The 22323-nt window shown below is 43.9% G+C and overlaps 1 protein-coding gene across 1 annotated transcript; it reads left to right on the top strand.

Moving 5' to 3' along the window:
- The first annotated feature begins 1197 nt into the window (after positions 1 to 1197).
- On the top strand, positions 1198 to 12622 carry LOC139407290 (tribbles homolog 2-like). The gene is made up of 3 exons (XM_071150936.1): positions 1198 to 2559; positions 4914 to 5206; positions 11266 to 12622. The coding sequence occupies exons 1-3, from the start codon at positions 2284 to 2286 to the stop codon at positions 11732 to 11734; spliced, it is 1038 nt and encodes a 345-aa protein (XP_071007037.1). The 5' UTR covers positions 1198 to 2283; the 3' UTR covers positions 11735 to 12622.
- Positions 12623 to 22323: the final 9701 nt, after the last annotated feature.

Genomic DNA, 22323 nt, shown 5'->3' with positions numbered 1-22323 from the left:
CAAAGAGGGCCTTGGGAAAATTGCAGTTGACTCAGAACAGGGCAGCATGGCTGGCCCTTAACACAGAGAACTAACATTAATGACATGCATGTCAATCTCTCATGGCTCAAAGTGGAAGAGAGATTGACTTCCTCATTACTTGTTTTTGTAAGAGGTGTTGACAAGCTGAAGGTACCAAGCTGTCTGTTTAAAATACTAGCACACAGCTCTGACACCCATGCATACCCCACAAGACATGCCACCAGAGGTCTCTTCACAGTCCCCAAGTCCAGAACAGACTATGGGAGGTGCACAGTACTACATAGAGCAATGACTACATGGAACTCTATTCCACATCAGGTAACTGATGCAAGCAGTAGAATCAGATTTAAAAAGCAGGTACAAATACACCTTATGGAACAGCGGGGCCTGTGAAGTAACACAAACATAGGCACAGACACATGCATACACACACATGATAACTATACACACATAAACATGGATTTTGCATTGTAGATCTGTGGTAGTGGAGTATGGGCCTGAGGGCACACACGTAGTGTGTTGTGAATTCTGTAATAAATGGATTGTAATATTTGTATATTTGTATAATTGCCTTAATTTTGCCAGACCCCAGGAAGAGTAGCTGCTGCCAAGGCAGGAGCTAATAGGAATCCATAATAAACCCCAGGAAGAGTAGCTGCTGCCAAGGCAGGAGCTAATAGGAATCCATAATAAACCCCAGGAAGAGTAGCTGCTGCCAAGGCAGGAGCTAATAGGAATCCATAATAAACCCCAGGAAGAGTAGCTGCTGCCAAGGCAGGAGCTAATAGGAATCCATAATAAATACAAATGACTGAATGTAATGCATTACCTGGCAGATCAGCCAATATCTCAAATCCTGCAATAGGCAGCCACGGTGGTATTCAGTAGCCTACCCCGCTGGTTAGAAAATGTTTCCAAATATTTACATGAATGGCATTTCTATAGGGAAATGTATGTTCACCACCCCACCAATTAACATCAAAGCCAATTAACATTAGATCCATGTAGTGTACATGCAGCTCACATGACTGCTATATTACTGTAGAGTAAACGGTAATTGTGTTAGGCATCGGCAGGCAAACCAATGGGGTTCCTCTCTGTATGTGTGTGTATGTGACGTAAGGGAGGCGGGTCGGGGGCAGGTCTGTGTGTAGCCTATGCGTATGTGTGTAAGCGAATGTGTGTGTGAGTGTGGAAGCCTATCCGCCAGGCAGTCGGCTCCTGCGCTGAGGAAAGGTGTGTGTTAAGCGGCTGACCTCGCACTGAATGGACTAGCTAGATTTTTCGCAGCCACGTAAGTACACACCACCGCCGGAGAGGATGTCTTGCTGAATCAAGGGAAAGGCCTTGGAAAGTCGGCCATCCTTTACTTCCAGCAGCTGAAACAGCCGGCAAAAGTTCCTTTGGATTCAAAAACGAATTCGTCGCAAAGGACATCCACTTCCGAACACTACAAAGGTCTTTGAATTCTGGATGGTTTTCTCTCTCCATATTTGGTCGATGGCAATCCCCGAAGCTCGCTGCATGGACATTATGTGTTAAACGAACAAGGACCGTATGACACTGACCTGGTAGCTATAAAGCAATAGCATTGCTTTTGCTATCAAGAATTAATGTTGATTTAAATATAGGCCTACGGTAGTTTGCAACCTCGGTGCGTTTTTAACCGCGGTTACTTTGTATCTTCTCTGTCTGCAAGGTATTTTCGGAAACGTGTGATGTAATTCAATGACTCGCAAGTCTAGCGGGCTATTTGTGTGCTTATATTTAATCTAGTAGTGCAATCATCATTACAAAACTGCAATCGGTAGGATTTGAGTGTTTCCTTTGTTGCAAATCGGCATTGCTGTCTCTCGCACTCTGGTAAAGCGTTTATGCTCAAATTCAGCACTATCTTTTGTGCAAAGGGCTGCCGTGCGTCACGGTGCAGTGAACAATTCTTTTGTTTTAGTCCCATAGCTGGGTAGATAAAGGAAATATATTGCAAACATTCTCTGAGAATTGCTTATTTCATTACATGTATTACATATGAGCCCTCCAATAGTAGCCTCGCCTACAGATAAGAGTTTGACATAACCAACTTATTACATTGTAATAGGTGCACTTGCAAGGGTAGCACAACATATAATCTAGCTTTATATTTTTTAAAGGGCAGCAACAAAGTACAGGACCACTACAACCAATCTATTTACTCAAGTTTACAACCCAAAGTGCCGTCAAAGAGAAGACAACCGGATAGTTTGGCAGTATTAGGGAATCCTGATGAACATACAAATATCTAATCCCATCAACATCTCGCGTTATGGGAGATCACGGCACAAAACGACCGATTTTGAGGAGTTAGGCCTATCTTGTTTGAGGACTACAGAATCCAGCCAGAGTTTCAGCCCTAACCTAGGATCCCCTAGCCCCCCCGAAACACCAGATTCCTCCCACTGTATCTCCTGCATCGGTAACTACCTACTCCTCGAGCCCTTGGAGGGGGATCACGTTTTCAGGGCCGCCCACCTGCACACCGGGGAAGAGCTCGTATGTAAGGTGGGTCCTCTAAGTGTTTTTATAGGCCATTGAGTTGATTGACGGGCGCATTAGTCATAGAGAGAATGCAGCAGATACATTGTCGCGAACGTTACATCATGAACATTCCATTCATCTCGAGCAGATAACGCTGGAGCCTAACCATACAACACCATATTTGGTCAATCTACCAGTCCCACACACAGGTTTAATATAGCTAGAATAGAACTGTAGCACTATGATAAACATGACCTTGCTCACAAAACAGCCATCTACACTGAACAAAAATATAAACGCAACGTGTAAAGTGTTGGTCCCATGCTTCATGAGTTGAAATAAAAATTCCCATAAATGTTCCATATGCACAAAAAGTGTGTGGGGGGGGGGGGGGGGGGTGCTGAGTTGTATTGCTGTCTGTAATAAAACCCTTTTTGTCGGGAAGAACTCATTTGATTGGCTGGACCTGGCTCCCCAGTTGGTCTATGCCCACCCATGGCTGCAACCCTGGTCAATCATGTGAAATCCATAGATACGGGCATTATTTATTTATTTCAATTGACTGATTTCCTTATATGAACTGTAACTCACAAAAAAAAATGAAATTGTTGCATGTTGCGTTTATATTTTTATTCAGTATGGATAGAGCCATAAATATAGGCCTACAGTAGTTACACGTTTATAGCTGTAGGCGTTCTAGTTCGTTATTGAATGCAAATTACGCACATAATCTCCAACAGGAAATAAATAATGCACTGTATACTAGCCCATGGAAGTACCCGGTGTTGCTGCGAACTTTGTCTCCTGATATTTTATGCATGAATTGGAAATGGATACGACTGAAAGAGTAATGGAAAAAGTTAATGGAGTGCAAAGCAGGCAGCTCAGCTTGCGCGTGTCTCGAGAGTTGTATGGGTCGGGATGATTTAACGTTGACAAAGGAGTGAGTAATCACGCACCATGCACGCTCCATACTCTCCCAAACTCATAGTACATAATAGCACTACCAACGCCTTTGTTCCTCGTAAAAAAAATGTTTTTTAAAGGTTTTCCTCATTCTGATGTACTCTGCTTAATTCACTACCAGAATAACACACTACTTCCTACTGTAAATGGATGTTATGTAGAATCTTGTTTAAGTGTTTCTAGTGCAATATGAATATAATACATTTCATTGTAGTTAAATCTCAAACTCTGCATTGTTGTTTTTCTTATATACAGTAGCACACACATCACCAAGGGTTTGAAAGATGCAGTAGGCAGATGGTTTTTCAAGTGCATAGGTCAACCTTTTGGCCTTTGTTCCCACCCCTGTATGGTACAGTATTAACTTAACTGTACAGTTTGATTATTGGAGCATTGGATACATGTACCATTCGGTACATTAAATGTTATGAACCTGGCCTGATTAACAGAAATGTTAGGTTAAAAGCACACATGCCCCACAGGAACACAGTCCTAGAGTATGACCCTAAACTTTGTCACAGTGATAGGAGTAGGCTAGGACTATGGTCTTTGGCACTGCAAAGCAAACTATATATATATATATATATATATATATATATATATATATATATATGTAGCACAGGAGGTTGGTGTCACCTTAATTGGGGAGGACGGGTTCATGGCTGACAGCATTCCACTGAGCGGAATCAGTGGAATGGTATCAAACACATGGTTTCCTTGTGTTTGATGTCATTCCATTTACTCCATTCCAGCCATTATTATGAGCCGTCCTCCCCTCAGCAGCCTCCACTGATAAAGAAAAACCCTTGAATGAGTAGGTGTTCTATAACTTTTGACCAGTAGTGTATATATGCCTTTCATTTTTACTACCGAGCAACATCAAAGAGATACATTTGTGATCTCAGAATTGACAGTTTACTACCAATGTGTATTAGTAAACCCCAGCTACAATTGTAGACCTTGAGAAGCACATGCACACACACAATGCAGGGTGAGACAGAGCCTGCTGCTCTCTAACTGTTTATTTACTTGGGCAATGGCGGCGAAGTTACAGAATCTTCACATTCAGATAGAAAAGTATGCATGCAGAATATGGAATGGTCACCATGTAGCTCTATGGTTTTACCTTTCTATCTGCAGCAGCATTCTAAATGTTGCAGCCCATGGAATTAACATTGGTCTAAAGGTTCTGGAGCCCTGGGGGGTGTAGGCATGTTCAGTAAGGTGAAGCGTTCAGAACTTGGTGAATTATAGAGCTTACACCATTCCCTATTCTACACGATGATAGACAATCACATCCGTTCTAGTCTACACAATGTGCTGAACAATGACTATCATCTCCATTGGATACTAAACTCTCTCCCTCCCTTTCTACCCACCCCCTCCCTCTCTCTCTCCCGCCGCCTCTCCAGGTGTTTGAGATCGGCATTTACCAGGAGTCCCTGGCGGCCTACTTCTCCCTGGGCAGACATGAGCACATCAACCAGGTGGTGGAGGTCCTGCTGGGGGAGAAGCGGGCCTACGTCTTCTTCGAGAGGAGCCACGGAGACATGCACTCCTTCGTCCGTACCTGCAAGAAGCTGCGTGAGGACGAGGCCGCCAGACTCTTCCGTCAGATAGCCTCAGCAGTGGCACATTGCCATGACAACGGCGTGGTTCTCCGGGACCTCAAGCTGAGGAAGTTTGTCTTCAGGAACGAGGACAGGTGAGGAAGCGGACAGTGTGAGGAGGGGTGATGGATGGGAGGGGAAGAAAGGAATGAGTCTCTCACCTTATGCTCTTTGTAAATAGATATGAGTGTACATAACCCTACAGTAACTCTTTACATGAAGTTACACTGTGTAGTAACACTGTAATTACTACAGTAAGATATTGTTGTAACATAGTTATGGAGTTGAGTAGTTTATATTTATATCAGAGGTTACCATATTGAAGGTACCCAATATAACTAGGAGTACACACACACGAATGTGACTTGGGGACAACCAGGGAGACTGCTGGATACAGTTCAGGGCCCATGCCAGCCAGCCGAACTGCTGTTAAACTGGTGGACAGTGACAGCAGAGATGCCAGGATTAGATTTGTCTGACAGATGTTCAATTAGGGTGGGATTTACCATGTAAGGCTGTGACACAGAGTAATGAATCAGTGCTCCAGACATCAGCTCGAACAGGGTTTAGTATATACAGACCCCTGGTGGTGGACTGTTGATATTGCAGCCTATTAGGCGCAAACAGAATCAATATAGGTTTTATAACCTATTTTGCTGCAGAGATAGAAGCCAATTAATCAGACCAACATTTCTGTGTGTTCCACATTTATCACTATAATGTTTCAGGAGAACACTGATTAAAACATATTCTGATGCTGCTTTTTTAACTGACCCTGTCAAAGCAACCATTTGCTGTTACTGGGGAGATCTGAGCCTGTTCGCCACCTCATTCAGCCTGGCACTGACTGGATGCTCTCTATCTCAATGCCCCAGCCTAGACACACAATGACCTAAGGTCAGCTTGGTGTGCTCTCCTCCAATGGTTAAGGTTACATTTGGTAAAGGGCAAGCTGATCCTAGATCTATGCAGGACCTCATTCTGCTCCTATGGCAGAAGTCCAACCTGGCAGTGGTGTAGATAGATACCCTGTATCCAAAGTTCCCTCAATTTTTTTCTCCAGCGCTGAGCAAAGAAAATGCATCTCATAACATTGTATCAAGGAAATATCTGTTCTATCATTCAGTCTACAGTAGCAGCCAATGTGTGGTGTTCAATGTAGGCCTACATTCCATGGGACTTTAGAAAAAAACATGCAGGGCTTGACATTAACCTGTTTATCCACTTGTTTATCAAACAAGAAGGTGACTGAACATGTTGGTGTGTTGTTTGATGCAAGAAACCACTTTACAAAATACTGCATTATTATTCTCATACCATTATTACAGAGAATAAGACAAATGATGCTTTCTTCTGCCTATTGGCTACACGCTTATTCAAGCCTGTCTCAAAATACAACACTGCCCCATTAAGACAAAACTCACTTTTCAAAGAAATGTACACGTTTTGTGCTCTTGTAGGAAGCAATCAATCCCCTATTGCTGACTACAAATTATATATCTGGGCTAATAACTCACTAACTAGCAAAGGATATTAACTAAATATTCACACGTGTCTACATGCAGCTCTCACTTTGATCTCAAAACAAGCGCATCCACTCACGACCACTCATGCTGTAAATATAGATCCATATATTGCTATGGTCTGTTTGATTATAGGCCTACTGCAGCTCTGATTGGTTATGTCGCTACAGTTTGTGTAGAGTACGGGCTGAATAATGCATGTCAATACAATAAAATCCTACTCCGATGTGTTTTGTCTACAACAAATTATCTTGCATAGTTAGTTTTGTTTCAGTATTATGCATTGAAAGTGGCTAATATTGTGTTGATTCGATCACAATTGCCACAGTAAAGGGAACGTTAATAGTGTTAAGGAAAACTCTAGAACAGCGGTCACCAACCTTTTCTGAGTCAAAATGCAAGCCGAGATCTTCCGCTCAGATTTGTTTTTAACATTACTTTTTTTTTAAACTACGCCTGTGCAACATTGACCAATTAAAAACAGTACTGTAGTACTGTAGTAATGTTTGTTCAGTAAGCTATAGGCCCAATATATTATCACCGCATACTGGCTTTCCTTGAATTGCCCTGCCAATGCATTGTTGTTCGGGCCATTTGTTTTAAATTATATACCATTTTTTGAGGTAGGCTTTATGATCACACCATTAATAGATCTGTTGTTGTACTACTTGTGAGGCACGGCTGTTGTTGTACTACTTGTGAGGCACGGCTGTTGTTGTACTACTTGTGAGGCACGGCTGTTGTTGTACTACTTGTGAGGCACGGCTGTTGTTGTACTACTTGTGAGGCACGGCTGTTGTTGTACTACTTGTGAGGCACGGCTGTTGTTGTACTACTTGTGAGCCACGGCTGTTGTTGTACTACTTGTGAGGTACGGCTGTTGTTGTACTACTTGTGAGGCACGGCTGTTGTTGTACTACTTGTGAGGCACGGCTGTTGTTGTACTACTTGTGAGGCACGGCTGTTGTTGTACTACTTGTGAGGCACGGCTGTTGTTATACTACTTGTGAGACACGGCTGTTGTTGTACTACTTGTGAGGCACGGCTGTTGTTGTACTACTTGTGAGGCATGGCTGTTGTTATACTACTTGTGAGGTACGGCTGTTGTTGTACTACTTGTGAGGCACGGCTGTTGTTGTACTACTTGTGAGGCACGGCTGTTGTTGTACTACTTGTGAGGCATGGCTGTTGTTATACTACTTGTGAGACACGGCTGTTGTTGTACTACTTGTGAGGCACGGCTGTTGTTGTACTACTTGTGAGGCACGGCTGTTGTTGTACTACTTGTGAGGCACGGCTGTTGTTGTACTACTTGTGAGGCACGGCTGTTGTTGTACTACTTGTGAGGCATGGCTGTTGTTGTACTACTTGTGAGGCACGGCTGTTGTTGTACTACTTGTGAGGCACGGCTGTTGTTGTACTACTTGTGAGGCACGGCTGTTGTTGTACTACTTGTGAGGCACGGCTGTTGTTGTACTACTTGTGAGGCATGGCTGTTGTTATACTACTTGTGAGACACGGCTGTTGTTGTACTACTTGTGAGGCACGGCTGTTGTTGTACTACTTGTGAGGCACGGCTGTTGTTGTACTACTTGTGAGGCACGGCTGTTGTTGTACTACTTGTGAGGCACGGCTGTTGTTGTACTACTTGTGAGGCATGGCTGTTGTTGTACTACTTGTGAGGCACGGCTGTTGTTGTACTACTTGTGAGGCACGGCTGTTGTTGTACTACTTGTGAGGCACGGCTGTTGTTGTACTACTTGTGAGGCACGGCTGAGTGAGCATACATTGAAATAATTCACTTTTCATTTTTATTTTACTGGGTTGATAGGGCATACATCTGATGGTCAGTTTCAGCGGTCCGCCTCTCAACATCCCTCCACTGTCCCTTTCCTCCACTGACACTGACCAAAAAGGGACACTGTCTTCCAGCTGATGGCAAAACTTGAGTTGCACCGCATTATTTCTGCCTCATGCACAAATTCACTATGGGAAAAGTGAAATATTCCTCAATATTAAAAAAGACCCAAGCTTCTAATAATAACATTGCAAGCCTATAGATACACTTTCCTACTCATTCATTACTGCTGCAGTGCTTGTTGTAGCGCTGAGTGGAAATAGGAAGAACGCGCATTTATGGTTTTTAAAAGTGTTGAATACAAAGTGTTGACAGTGCTGAGTAAGAACTTAAACATGAACTCACTCCTAAAAACAGCAGCTCTTTGCTGTATTCGTTGACAGTCTCTCTCTAGTCATGGTTTTAAACGTTTTGAAATCTCACAGTATCAACTTTGCTGTAGTTTTCTTTTATGCCTGCTACGTTACTGCAGACACAGTAATCTGTGGTGCACAGTAAGCCTATAGTGACCTTGATTTGCTCTCTGGGCCCGCCGGGAAGGCAGAGTTTGTACCTTCAGACACATGAAATGGTTCAGATTGGCAACAGTTCACCTACCCAGCACGCAGGGCAGCTGAATCAAGTGCACCTACCGCCAACAGCCCAAAGGAAAAAAAAGGAATCCAAGGCTTTATTGTTGGGTTTTTTACAGAAATGTTTGCCAATCGACTAGGAATGGCTTGGAGATCGACGTGACCACTGCTCTAGAAAGTTGAGTGAAGTTCAATCTCGTGCTTCTCTCTGTGGGCTGATATTTCTGCACGGCAGTCCCTGCGAGCTGCGCGGCAGTCTCGGGGCGGGGGCGCAGTTTAGAGGAAAAATTCCCTGTATCTTTGTGCATTTGTGGCAGTGTCACCCTCTGGCTCTGCTCATGGAAAAGGGAAGCTGAGCTGACTGCCACACTTATCTAATAGCAGTCTAACGACCATGGCTGCCATGACAGGACCTACCAAGGTGGGATGTCAAAACCTCCACTGAATGATTGATGGGGGCAGAGGGGGGTTAGGAGAGAAATTGTGGGGTGGGGAGTCAGGGTCTAGGGGTGCATCTAATTCTAAGTGACTTTCTTCCTCTCCTCCTATCCTTATATCCTCTCCTGCATCCGCACCGATCTGAAAACAAGCTAGCACGAGATTATAACATTTTGTAAAAGTTGAAAGCAGTGGTAGGCAACCAGGAATCTGCTTCACCTATTAAGCTCTTTCGAATCAGTGTAGATGAAGGAAAGGAGACGAGGAGACTGGAGAGGAAGCCATTTCAGGCAATTCAGAGTCACCCTAGCCAAAAGCCAAGTCCCAGAGCTTCAGTGAATGGAAGGCCAGAAAAGGGGGAGAGAGAGAGAGAGAGGCTACCCGGTAAGGTGATATGGCCACAGCAGTTTATGGTGACAGACTGGGCGACCTGCTTATGTCATCGTGGCTGGATTGACCTATCACTGCCTCCCAGGAAAGGTTATAGGTCATAGGTCATACTGGCTGGGAATCCACTGCGGTGTCAGCCAGGAGAGATCTGGAACCCAACCTTCTACAAGCACTGTCGTTGGTGTTCTAATTCATTTTTAACATCATTATGTGGGTCATACTTAACATGAGATGCTATGTAAGCAGTATTAAGAATTATGTCAGCCCCACTATCCTAATGGCTGCTTAGAGAGATTGCTGACTTCTATGTTGCATGCAGCTCTTTAAGTGATATTTACAAACAGGCTGCTTACAAAGGTTTCTAGCGGCCTGATTGAGGCAATACATTGATTGAATACTCCGAACTATCTGAAATCAAACAAGTGAACAGGATGGTACAAAACCCCACAATTAACAGAAAGTCAGGCCGTAGCAAAAAATCAGTGCATGTTTGTGGGTGCACGTGTCACAGACAGTAAAGATATCTTTTCTGAATAGGAATTAGCCATTGCTGCAGCTCTGTTCTTCTCCTCCTCAATTAAAATGGATGAGGTGTGTGTGTGTGTGTGTGTCTTTAACAGCCCCTCACACTTCCACAGACACGCACTCACACACAGATGGAGACACTTTAGGCGGCGCTTCATAATTGTCCCTTTCTCATCATCTGTGTGTAGGGTCTGTGTACCCTGGGCCACTCCAGAGCCCTCATCAGTCACGATGTCCCTGAACAACCCATCATTATGATCAGCAGCTTTCACAAAACCATGGCTGTGATGGTCTGCTTTGAAAAGAGACTTCGTGGTTCTCTGTTAAAAGGCACTGATGATGATAAGGCTTTTGAGTTTTGATTCCCATTTTCAAACTGTTCTTACCGCACGCTGACTCAAGGCCGCTGAACTGAAGTCTTCCATAATGGTTGCTCTTTGTTGGGCTGGAGAGGCCTATTGAATCAGTTGGGTTATTTATAGGCTGACTGGCAGGCTGCACTGCTCTTATCACTGTGAATGGAAATGTTAGCTGGACTGTAAGCCCCAGGCATTATGTAATCCACTTCATTTAAAGTCCAAAGCTATGGATCTAAAACATACGGATGATGTCCATCACAGTGATTTATAATGCCCTCCCACTAGAAGAGGGCAACCGCTTACTGTAATCTTGAACCATGCGGCAGTAGCATTTCTATACTCACAATGTTCTTTAGATTTTTTGAAAATGGGTCATTGTCCATTGATTTAACATATCGGTTATATAATTTTTGTATTTAGTCACCCTCCTGTAATAAGAGGATTCTGAGTATTAATATTTGTTTGTTGTTGGTTCTTGTCTCCCTCCAGGAGCCTTTTGAAGCTGGAGAGCCTAGAAGACACCTACATCCTGGAGGGCAATGATGACTCTCTGTCAGAAAAACATGGCTGCCCTGCCTACGTCAGCCCCGAGATCCTCAACGCCAGCGGCAGCTACTCAGGCAAGGCGGCCGACGTCTGGTCCCTGGGCGTCATGCTCTACACCATCCTGGTGGGCCGCTACCCCTTCCACGACGTAGAACCCAGCTCCCTGTTCAGTAAGATCCGCCGGGGCCACTTCAGCATCCCAGAGAACCTGACGCCCAAGGCCAAGTGTCTGATCCGGAGCATCCTCCGCCGGGAGCCCGCAGAGCGCCTCACGTCCCGGGAGATCCTGGAGCACCCCTGGTTCTTATCCTCCGGGGCAGCAGGTGGCGCTATGGTCCAGGGGAGAGGGGAGCAGGAGCAGACTGTGCCCGAGGTGAACATGGAGGAGGAGCTGGATCAGTTCTTCAGCTGAGAAGACAGGAAACAGTGAGCACAAAGGGAGGACTACGCCACAGAGCGGAACAAATGCGACATGCTCTGAAAGAGCCTAAAGGTAGATTAGTTGTTTAGCAGGTGAAACATTGTCACTCACAGAAAAGGTATATCCATCTTTTTTTCTTTCCATTTCATGGAAAACCAACCTCGAGGCAGAGCCAGGTGGCGATTGGTGTATTAACATAATTGGGGGCGGGACTTCTGTTAAGAGGGGTTGCCGCCACTGGACATGCAAACAATGTAGCAAACATTATCTTTTGTTGTTCGTTTTTTTAAGTGGTGCTTTTAAAAGTAGAGACATACACCATGTTGTGACGCTGCAAAAAGCACGAAGGGACAAAAACCTCAGCCAAGGAGAACAAGAACACCACTCCTCTATGCGCTCTCACACATCCAGGTAGAAGTTACCCACTAACCAAAGATCTAGGATCAGATCATATAACCCTCAATCCTCACCTTAACCATTATGAGGATGAAACAATATCTGACCCTGGACCTGTGGTCAGGGCCAACTTCTACCTCCTCTGTTCCAACAATCATCAGGACAGATGACCTCATTTTTGTTTTGTCACTCAGTGTTTGTCTCTCATTACCTAAGATGACCTTTGAACCTAGGTTATAAAGCTCTTTCATTGACATAGTATATGGATACTGACTAAACTATTTTATGTCTTCAGAAATGTGTGTACTTCATCATCTTTTTCTGTGTAGCCTTATTTCTCTCCCCCACTCATCATGTGCATTTCTTTAAAAAAGACTATCTTCCACCACCATCAATTTGTCATTTAATAATACGGCTATGTTTGAAGTCTGATATCACCTTGTTGTATTAAGCTATTCCATTAAATTATTAATGCTGCTTTGATATCTTCTGCTTAACCTTCATTTGTAACCTCCCTCTCCCGTTATGCCTCCACTAATGGCATAATGCACTTGATTTGTTTAGGTTAGGTTAGGTTAGGTGAACAATCAATTCCACCTCTCTAGACTCGCTTTCTCTATTTAAGTTTAGCTTTTCATTTGTAGGAGAGGAAAACTTAACATTTTATTTAAATTGTAACAACAGTATAAATATAAATATATATATATATTTAAAAATACAAAAAAATTGCAGGGTTTTTCTTTTTCAGAGATTCCTTTTTCATGTATATTAAAGGCAATAGTTTGGACACAGGACATGATGGGGAAAAAATCTGTCCAAAGTTTTTAGAATAAACAATTCAACTTTTGTGCCAGTATTTCTCTGCCCCCACCACCCATGCCAACTTCGGTCACCCCTTAATATATTTTATTTTGAACTTGACACCAGTTATTAAAAAATACCATCACAGTAACATGGTCTGCAGTAGCCCATGTTCATTTTCTACTGCCTGCGTAGGTCCTGTAAAACTGTCCTGTTCTGAATGGATACCAGTGGACATGTTTTGTCGTATCTCAATGTTACTTGAATTTGTGTTTTTATTAACTAGTCCTTGGCATGCACCCTATGAATGCTATAGCCTGCCTAGCAGGGTGAAACAAAATAAGCTACTTTTTTTTATAAAAGTCAAAACACAAGTGAAAATGTTATCGGAAATGTGCTATTTTGAGTCACTTTTAAAACTGACTATTGCTTTTATTTTGTTTCGTAGAATGAGCTGCCCTTATTTGCATTGGTGCTGATTTGGTGCTAATGCTTAGAAGTCCTCTTGTTTTTGTTTTGGAGGGGAGTGGTGCATGGTGGGAATTCTGCCTCGGATGTTCTGATTGTAAAATGTAATAGATTTTGGTGTTTTGTCCAAATTAATTCAGTAAATAAATTGTGAACTGCACATTTGGTTTGATTATTCTCCTAGCACACCTTAGATATGGATTCTTCATAACATTATTCCTCTGTATATTTTTACACAAGCCCCCTTATGGTTATTACAAAGTGCTGTCTATCAGGGAATTCATCATGTCTAAAGAAAAATAAATGCTCAGGAAGGCCTCAGTGATAACGTCTTCATTTTACTGGAGTACAGTATAGTATGACCACTTCAAACATCTTTGGCTGAGGAGCACCTAAACACACTCCAGAATGTCTCAATGCTTAAAGGAAATGAGAACACCAAACCACTATTTTGATATTTGTTTCATTAGTCCACTGTTGATACAGTCCCAAAATGTTTTGCATGTCAATAATCAAGTTTTCAAGACATAAAACTTAGAAAATACAGAAAGTGTCACTATATGATCAATTTTGAGTGGTAAGCTTCTTTGAATGAGAAGTTTACCCAAAATCCAGAAACTCCCAATTGATTCCATACATTGAAATAAGTTTAGTAGAGTTTGTATATAGCCTCTCTCTCATATAGCCTCTCTCTCAGGAGACAGTTATACCTGACAAACATAACCACTGTCCTCTAAAGTCACAGGTCAGAGAATTCTCTCAGCCTGTTGAGTAGACAGAGGAGGACAGACAGACACACTACAAATGCATCAAATGTTCTCCCTTTCCCAGTGTCCTGCAGCACAGACAGAAGGCATAGTTACTGAGGCGGCTACATTTGGCGGAAGCCCGCTGTCGGATTATCCAACAGATCTAGATTTAAAGGTTTATGGTGCTGGGGTCATTTTGTTGTGATCTGAGAGCAGATAAGGACAGAAAGGATAGAAACTATTTACCCTTGAATAACATTACAACTGTGACTGTGGTGCCCATCGCCTGGCTGACAGACAGGACAAGTGTAATGAGATATTGAGATGCTTCTACCAGGCAGCGCCATTAGTAAGGTCCTTTAGAAAAGTATGATTTTCACATTGTTCCCTCAACAAAACGATCCATTTGCGCTTTGCTATCAGATATGCACGGAATATATGTGGAAAAAGACTAACTTTCATCTCTTAACCTCCTCTCAACTTCGCAGATATTAGAAAAACAATCACACAATCATGTTAAAAGCTCTTCACTAAACCATTTCCTGGTAGTACTCTACCCCTGCAAGAGTTCCCAAAATACATTTTCTGTCAATTTCGCCATGGCAATATTTTTGATAGACCACCTGAGCGCTCCTTGCTTCTCTGATTGACCTCCTTCTCTCATTGAATCTCACTACAGGAAAGCACTTCACATCTTATTTGTCCCTCTAGTGGTGAACATCATCTGGTGAGTGTGTGTTGTTGTTGGTGCTGCACCTGTCATGTCGTGCAGAGTAATCCTGATTAATGTCCATCGGAGAAAGGAAAACGGGACAACTGCTGTGGTATAGGCTGCAGATAAAGACTCTCTGTCCGGATTAAACATACACAGACATGACTCATATGGAATGGCGATGCCCTCTCAATCACTTACCTAAGCATCATTTTATGACCATCAATTATTTTTTCTAGCAAATAGCCTTTTTCCATTGTCAACATTAGAGTATATAAGTATATTGTAGGCTACATTGAGGGTTATGAACTTATTGATTTCCTATAATTGATTACTAGACAAGGTTGGAATTATATTTATAGACAAGCAGAAACCTACAAATCCTGAAGATGTTCAGGATAATTTCTCACCAGTTTACACAGTGAAGTGCTACCAGCACATGGGTAAAGCATAACTGTGCTACTCTGCTCTCTGCTGGTGACTATAAAAACTATCATGTTTGGGTTATGTGTTGCATTTCTGAGAAGGTAGCAGCTAGAGTCCCATCACATGTAGATTCTTCCAGTTTTACCAACAGAAGTTGCATAAACAACACTGCATACATACTGCCATACACGTTGTTGGATGGACTTTCTGCAGTTTATATTTCGATGATCCCAGATAGGACAACCTGGTCTAAGAGCATTTCTTATTATTCTGTACGTAAATCTGGCACACTCCATTTAGTATGGTATGTTACTTTTCGTATGGTATGTATTAATTGTAAGTGTCCATCATTAATCTTGTATAATATGTTTTGCATAACAATTCATATTCTATGTTACGAATTTTCAAAATGTACAATATGTTAGGAAATTGCGAAACGTGGAAACGGGGACCCTCGTGGCGGGCGCCGGACAGGCTTGAGACTCTGGCGGCGGGCGCCGGACAGGCGGGAGACTCTGGCGGCAGGCGCCGGACAGGCGGGAGACTCTGGCGGCGGGCGCCGGACAGGCGGGAGACTCTGGCGGCGGGCACCGGACAGGCGGGAGACTCTGGCGGCGGGCGCCGGACTCACCAGGCTGGGGAGACCTGCTGGAGGCCTGTTCCGTGGGATAGAGGATAGACCGGGCCGTGGAGGCGCACTGGAGGTCTTGAACTAAGGGCCTGCACAACCCGTCCTGGCTGGATGGTGACTTTAGTCCGGCACATGCGGGGCGCAGGTACAGGACGCACTGGGCTGTGCAGACGCACTGGAGACACAGTGCGCAGAGCCGACGCAGGATATCCTGGCCCGAGGAGACGCACTGGAGGTCTGGAGAGAAGGGCTGGCATCATCCATCCTGGCTGGATCCTCACCCTAGCCCGGCAGATGCGGGTAGCTGGAATGTAGCGCACCGGGCTCAGAGCACGTATTGGAGATCTGTAGCGCCAAGCTGGCACAGGACATGCAGGGCTGGGGAGGCGCACAGGAGGCCTGGTGCGTGGGGCTGGCACAGTCGTCACCAGACGGCTAGCACGCACCTCAGGACGAGTATGGAGAGCTGACTCAGATGACATTAAATCGCGGACACGCTCCATCGGGCAGATGTCGTGCCTCATTTCTTCCCAGTATGGGACCTCCTGTGTGTGCACGTGCTTGGCCCCCAAAAATGTATATGCAGCACAGCAGAACTGTACGTTCTGCCGTCCTAGGCGAGACAAACCCCCCGCCTATCCCCGCTAAACTAGAATAGTGTAAAGCAGGGATTGGCAAGAGGTTTGGCCTTGGGGCAATTTTTTTCTCATGTAATAGTTGGCAGAACAGAACATAATAGCATCCCAATTCATATGCCTATGCTACAAATTAAACACACTTTTAACACATCTGGTTAGTAGGCTTTAAAATCAGTTCAATGTCAACAACATATCCAAATATTTTCAATGTGATAACGCTGATAAAATCGCCAATGTCTCTATTAAATTAGCTTTGTATATTGTGGAAAAACAGCTTGCAATAAATAGAAAATGTAACTCGTAAAGACACGACAATGACTAGACCCACAGAGATGCTATTGAATGAATAGGGATTCTAAATATAATTCTATGACTTGACCCATAGAGATGTTATTTCTCTGTCCTTACAAACTCAGTGCCTCTTTGCTTGACATCAGTGCATGTAAACTTCTGACCCACTGGGAATGTGATGAAAGAAATAAAAGCTGAAATAAATCATTCACTCTACTATTATTCTGACATTTCACATTCTTAAAATAAAGTGGTGATCCTACCTGACCTAAGACAGGGAATTTTTACTAGGATTAAATGTCAGGAATGGTGAAAAACTGACTTTAAATGTATTTGGCTAAGGTGTATGTAAACTTTTGACTTCAACTGTACATATTACCTCAATTACCTCGACTAACCGGTGCCCCCACACATTGACACATTGACTCTTACTTTTATTTCTTCTTTATTTTGAGGTATTTTTCTTAAAACGGCATTGTTGGTTAAGGGCTTGTAAGTAAGCATTTCACTGTAGGGTCTACACTTACGGCTGGCTGCGACAGAGCCTGGGCTCGAACCCAACACTGCGATGCAGTGCCCTAGACCACTGCGCCACCCGGGAGGCCCCACCATATCATATTTTGGAGCGTAGGCTTTACCACCGGTTTTCATGTCCATTCTCTCTTTTCCATGCCTCTGACATGCAGTAATAATACATAGTGGTGTAGTAGCCTACAGTTTTCTTTTGTTTTCATTATTGCTCATGTTTTACCGGTACGGCGTACCCCAAATAAAGGAAGGAATTGGTTGCATGATTAAAAGTAAGAGGCCCTACTCACAATAAAACAAACACGCACTGTGATGGCATCACAATGGCACCCAAGTTCATTTGTAAATTCACTCTGGAGTGCCAAAGAGCACTCAGAGTGCGCTCTTGGCGTTCTTAAATCCAGAGTTTTGTCAGATTGTCCGTTCATAAATTCTGAGCGCTTCGCTCTCGGAGCGTTTAGAGAGCACACTGGATGCTCTGGCAGAGGAGTAGGATTGATTCGAGAGTTCTTACCTCACATGGGCAGTCAAGCACCCAAGCTAACTGGCTAAAGTTAGCTAGCTTGCTAATTACTTCCAGACATACAGAACCAGCCAAAAGTTTGGACGCACCTACTCATTCAAGGGTTTTTCTTTATTTTGAATATTTTCTACATTGTAGAATAATAGTGAAGACATCAAAACTATGAAATAACACATATGGAATCATATTGTAACAAAGAAAATATAAATATATTTGAGATTTGAGATTCTTCAAAGTAGCCACCCGTTACTGTGATGACAGCTTCGCACACACTTGGAATTCTCTCAACCAGCTACACCTGGAATTATTTTCCAACAGTCTTGAAGCAGTTGCTGAGCACTTGTTGGATGCTTTTCCTTCACTCTGCGGTCCAACTCATCCCAAACCATCTCAATTGGGTTGAGGTCGGGTGATTGTGGAGGCCAGGTCATCTGATGCAGCCCTCCTTCACTCTCCTTCTTGGTCAAATAGCCCTTACACAGCCTTGGATGTGTGTTGGGTCATTGTCCTGTTGAAAAACAAATGATAGTCCCACTAAGCGCAAACCAGAGGGGATGGAGTATTGCTGCAGAAAGATGTGGTAGCCATGCTGGTTAAGTGTGCCTTGAATTCTAAATAAATCACTGACAGTGTCACCAGCAAAGCACCCCCACACCATCACACCTCCTCCTCCATGCTTCACGGTGGGAACCACACATGTGGAGATCATCTGTTCAACTACTCTGCAAGCAAGTCTTTTCTTCTTATTGGTGTCCTTTAGTTACTTTGCAACAACTCGACCATGAAGTCCTGATTTATGCAATCTCCTCTGAACAGTTGATGTTGAGATGTGTCTGTTACTTGAACTCTGAAGCATTTATTTGGGCTGAAATTTCTGAGGCTGGTAACTCTAATAAACGTATCCTCTGCAGCAGAGGTAACTGGGTCTTCCTTTCCTGTGCACCTAGGCAGGGCTGGGCTGTCGCCTGCGGAATGGAAACACCGGATCAGCACATGGAGCTGTCTGTATTATGGGACTTTTGGTCATTTTGTGTCCTTGTGCCCGGTAAAAGACCAAGCTCACCGGAAGGAGCAAGTACTCTGGTGGGTCATATGGGGAACTTTTCTGCTTCCCTTACTCGCACCCCTTTTCATATAATTCTGCAATGAGGAAACCAGTCCAAATCTCTCCAGGTCCTCATTGACTCTTGGGCCGATTAGAGCTTTTTGGACTGAAGTCCGTTCTGCCACGCCCATTGTCTGAAGTCGGCGCAACCTGCCCCGTAACGTCTTCCTGGGTCCTAAGGAGGTGGTTCTGAATCTCTCTGCCATTCCCGTTGAGTACCAGGACCCCCGGGAGGTGTTCAGCAAGTCCAGGGCCACTTCCGGGACCTGAAACCAAGGCGATGGAGTACCACATTGGGGACTCCCTAGCTACTGGATTTATCCATCCCTCTTCCTCTCCCGCTGGCTCAGGGTTCTTCTTTGTGGAGAAGAAGGACAAGACCCTCCGCCCATGCATTGACTACAGGGGACTCAATGACATCACGGTTAAGAACTGTTATCCACTACCACTCATTTCCTCAGCCTTCAAGCCACTCCAGGGGACCACTGTGTTCTCCAAGCTGGATCTAAGTAACGCCTACCACCTGATGCGGATACGAGAGGGGGACGAATGCGGCCACTACAAATATCTAGTCATGCCCTTTGGCCTCACCAACACCCCCACCGTGTTCCAGTCTCTGGAGAATGACGTTCTCCATGACATACTGAACCGGTTCGTCTTCGTCTACATTGATGACATCCTCATCTTCTCCCGCTCCCGCCATGTCCGGAAGGTTCTCCAGCGCCTTCTGGAGAACCAGTTGTTCGTTAAGGTGGAAAAATGTGAGTTCCATTGCTCCACCATTCCCTTTCTGGGCTACATCATCTCTGCTGTGAGCGTCAAGATGTATCCCGAGAAGGTGAAAGTGGTGGTGGATTGACCTCAGCCTTCATCCAGGGTGCAGCTGCAACACTTCTGGGGGTTCACCAACTTTTATCACGGCAACGCTTTTGGTGGCCTACCATGGTTCCAGACGTCGCCACCTGCATGATCTGTGCACGAAACAAGACATCTCAACAAGCTCCGGCTGGCCTCCTCTAACCTCTGCCCATCCCTCATCGCCCCTGATCTCACATCTCCCTGAACTTTGTCATGGGTCTCCCCCCATCTGATGGCAATACCGCCATCCTGGATCCCCCTGTCTGCCCTTGCCTCTACCAAGGTTCCGTTCACATGGTCCACGGACCGGGTGTTCCGGACCGGGCATTCCGGGACCTTAAACACCGCTTCACCACGTCTCTGATCCTGGTTCATCCGGACCCTTCCCATCAGTTCGTGGTGGAGGCCGATGCTTCGGATGTCAGAGTGGGGGCTGTTCTGTCCCAACGTTCTGCCCTGGACCTTGTAAAGCTGTCATCACGGCAAAGGGTGGCTACTTTGAAGAATCTCAAATATAAAATATATTTTGATTTGTTTAACACTTTTTTAGCTACTACATTATTCAATATGTGTTATTTCATAGTTTTGATGTCTTTACTCTTATTCTCCAATGTAGAAAATAGTAAAAATTAAGAAAAACCCTGGAATGAGTAGGTGTGTCCAAACTTTGACTGGTACTGTAAATGAGAGAACACCTCACTCTGACCATCGCTCTGGCACCCTTAGGGCCCATTCGTAAATTCAATCTGGCTACCTACTCCGATTTCAGAGCGCTCTCGTCAAATGTTATCTCATTTGTGTCTGGAAGTAGCTAGCAAGCTAGCCAACATTAGCCAGTTAGCTTGGGTGCTTGCTGCCGTTGTGAGGTCAGAACGCCAGTGTGCGCTCTAAACGTTATTTATTTTTGACTGTTTTCTACATTGTAGAATAATAGTGGATACATCAAAACTATGAAATAACACATTTGGAATCATGTAGAAACCAAAAAAGTGCTAAACAAATCAAAATATATTTTATATTTGAGATCTACAATGTAGAAAATAGTAAAAATAAAGAAAAACCCTTGAATGAGTAGGTGTGTCCAAACCTTTATATTGATTTCACAGTAGGCATATCCGTAGCCTGGCCCTGTTTCCTATAAGGCCTAGTCCTGATTTTGAATTCAATTTGTTTTTTCAATTCTTGGGAGAAATTAATTTATTGTTCATCGTTTCTCTTTTTTGTAAGTATTTTTGCCTCTTTTTCCTCTGATATTTATCCGAACCACCGCTATCTATCATCACTACCATTATTTAGTGAATAAAACCAGACACGTTTACCTTTTCACAAGCATGTACACACACACACGCACACGCACACACACACACACACACACACACACGCACACACACACACACACACACACACACAGGGCCGGCCCTAGCCACTGAACGACATAAGCAGGGCCCTATGGGCCCCAGCCAAAGTTTTTTTTGTTTAATGTTTTTTATTTTACTTAGCCGGGTCTCAACTTACTGTTGAGAGTTTGGATAGTAGAATACACAATGTGCAATTTCGAAATTTGGTTGCACAACAGCAGTTTTTCTCTTGTTATATGGGTAATTTACAGTCACTCAATTAGCCTGTGTCAGCTAAAACATTTTTGATTGGTAAGTTAGTCTAGCCAGCTATCTGAACTTGATTTTGTAAGTCATTCTCACTCAGATATTATACTAACATGGCATAAGTCATGGCAAAATGTGTAGAATTGCAGGAAATTAACTCTAAAACTTACATTTTTTCTCTTTGCCGTCAAGAGGGGTGCCACCAAAACGTTTTGTCTGTGAGATCGGGGCCCCTCCAACAACATTTAGCTTAGGGCCCCCAAAAGGCTAGAGCCGGCCCTTTACACACACACACACACACACACACACACACACACACACACACACACACACACACACACACACACACACACACACACACACACACACACACACAACCCCTCATCTGCGATACATTAATCAATCCCGGCATGACATCAATTATTTATCTGCTGTTTACATAGACTACAAAATATTCACAAAATGCACATCTAGGCATTATCTCTGTGTCACACAGATGGTGAATAATGAAGTAGGCCTAGACTTTCTGGAAGCTGATTTTAAGTATTTGTGAAAAACAAAGCAGAGAACAAAACATTTAAAAGTTAATAATTGATGGCATGCAGGGTTCTTTGCTGGGTGGGTGCTTTAATCCAAAGCAGTTTACACGGCCTCCACTCTTCTGCCTAGCAACATTTATTCAATGTATACTACAGGATGTTTCTTCTGAGGTGCTGCAGGTTAAATGCCTTTAACACACAGGCAGCAAGTTCTCCGCACTGATGCTCCTGGGAGTTGAACCGACATCTCTTTCCCAACCCTGTCCCGAGCCCATCTCTTCTGGTGAATTCAGGTCGTAACACTTACAGTA

Source organism: Oncorhynchus clarkii, chromosome 4 (assembly GCF_045791955.1).
Source record: "Oncorhynchus clarkii lewisi isolate Uvic-CL-2024 chromosome 4, UVic_Ocla_1.0, whole genome shotgun sequence".
Lineage (NCBI taxonomy): Eukaryota > Metazoa > Chordata > Actinopteri > Salmoniformes > Salmonidae > Oncorhynchus > Oncorhynchus clarkii.
Note: the sequence above shows the minus strand (reverse complement) of the source record. Positions and strands in the feature narration are given on the sequence as shown.

Excerpts from the sequence above, each read along its gene's own strand:
- LOC139407290 (XM_071150936.1), top strand. The coding sequence starts at position 2,284 with ATGAACATACAAATATCTAATCCCATCAACATCTCGCGTTATGGGAGA. Across the intron at positions 2,560-4,913 it reads GGGAAGAGCTCGTATGTAAG|GTGTTTGAGATCGGCATTTA; the intron begins GTGGGTCCTCTA and ends CCGCCTCTCCAG. Across the intron at positions 5,207-11,265 it reads GTCTTCAGGAACGAGGACAG|GAGCCTTTTGAAGCTGGAGA; the intron begins GTGAGGAAGCGG and ends GTCTCCCTCCAG.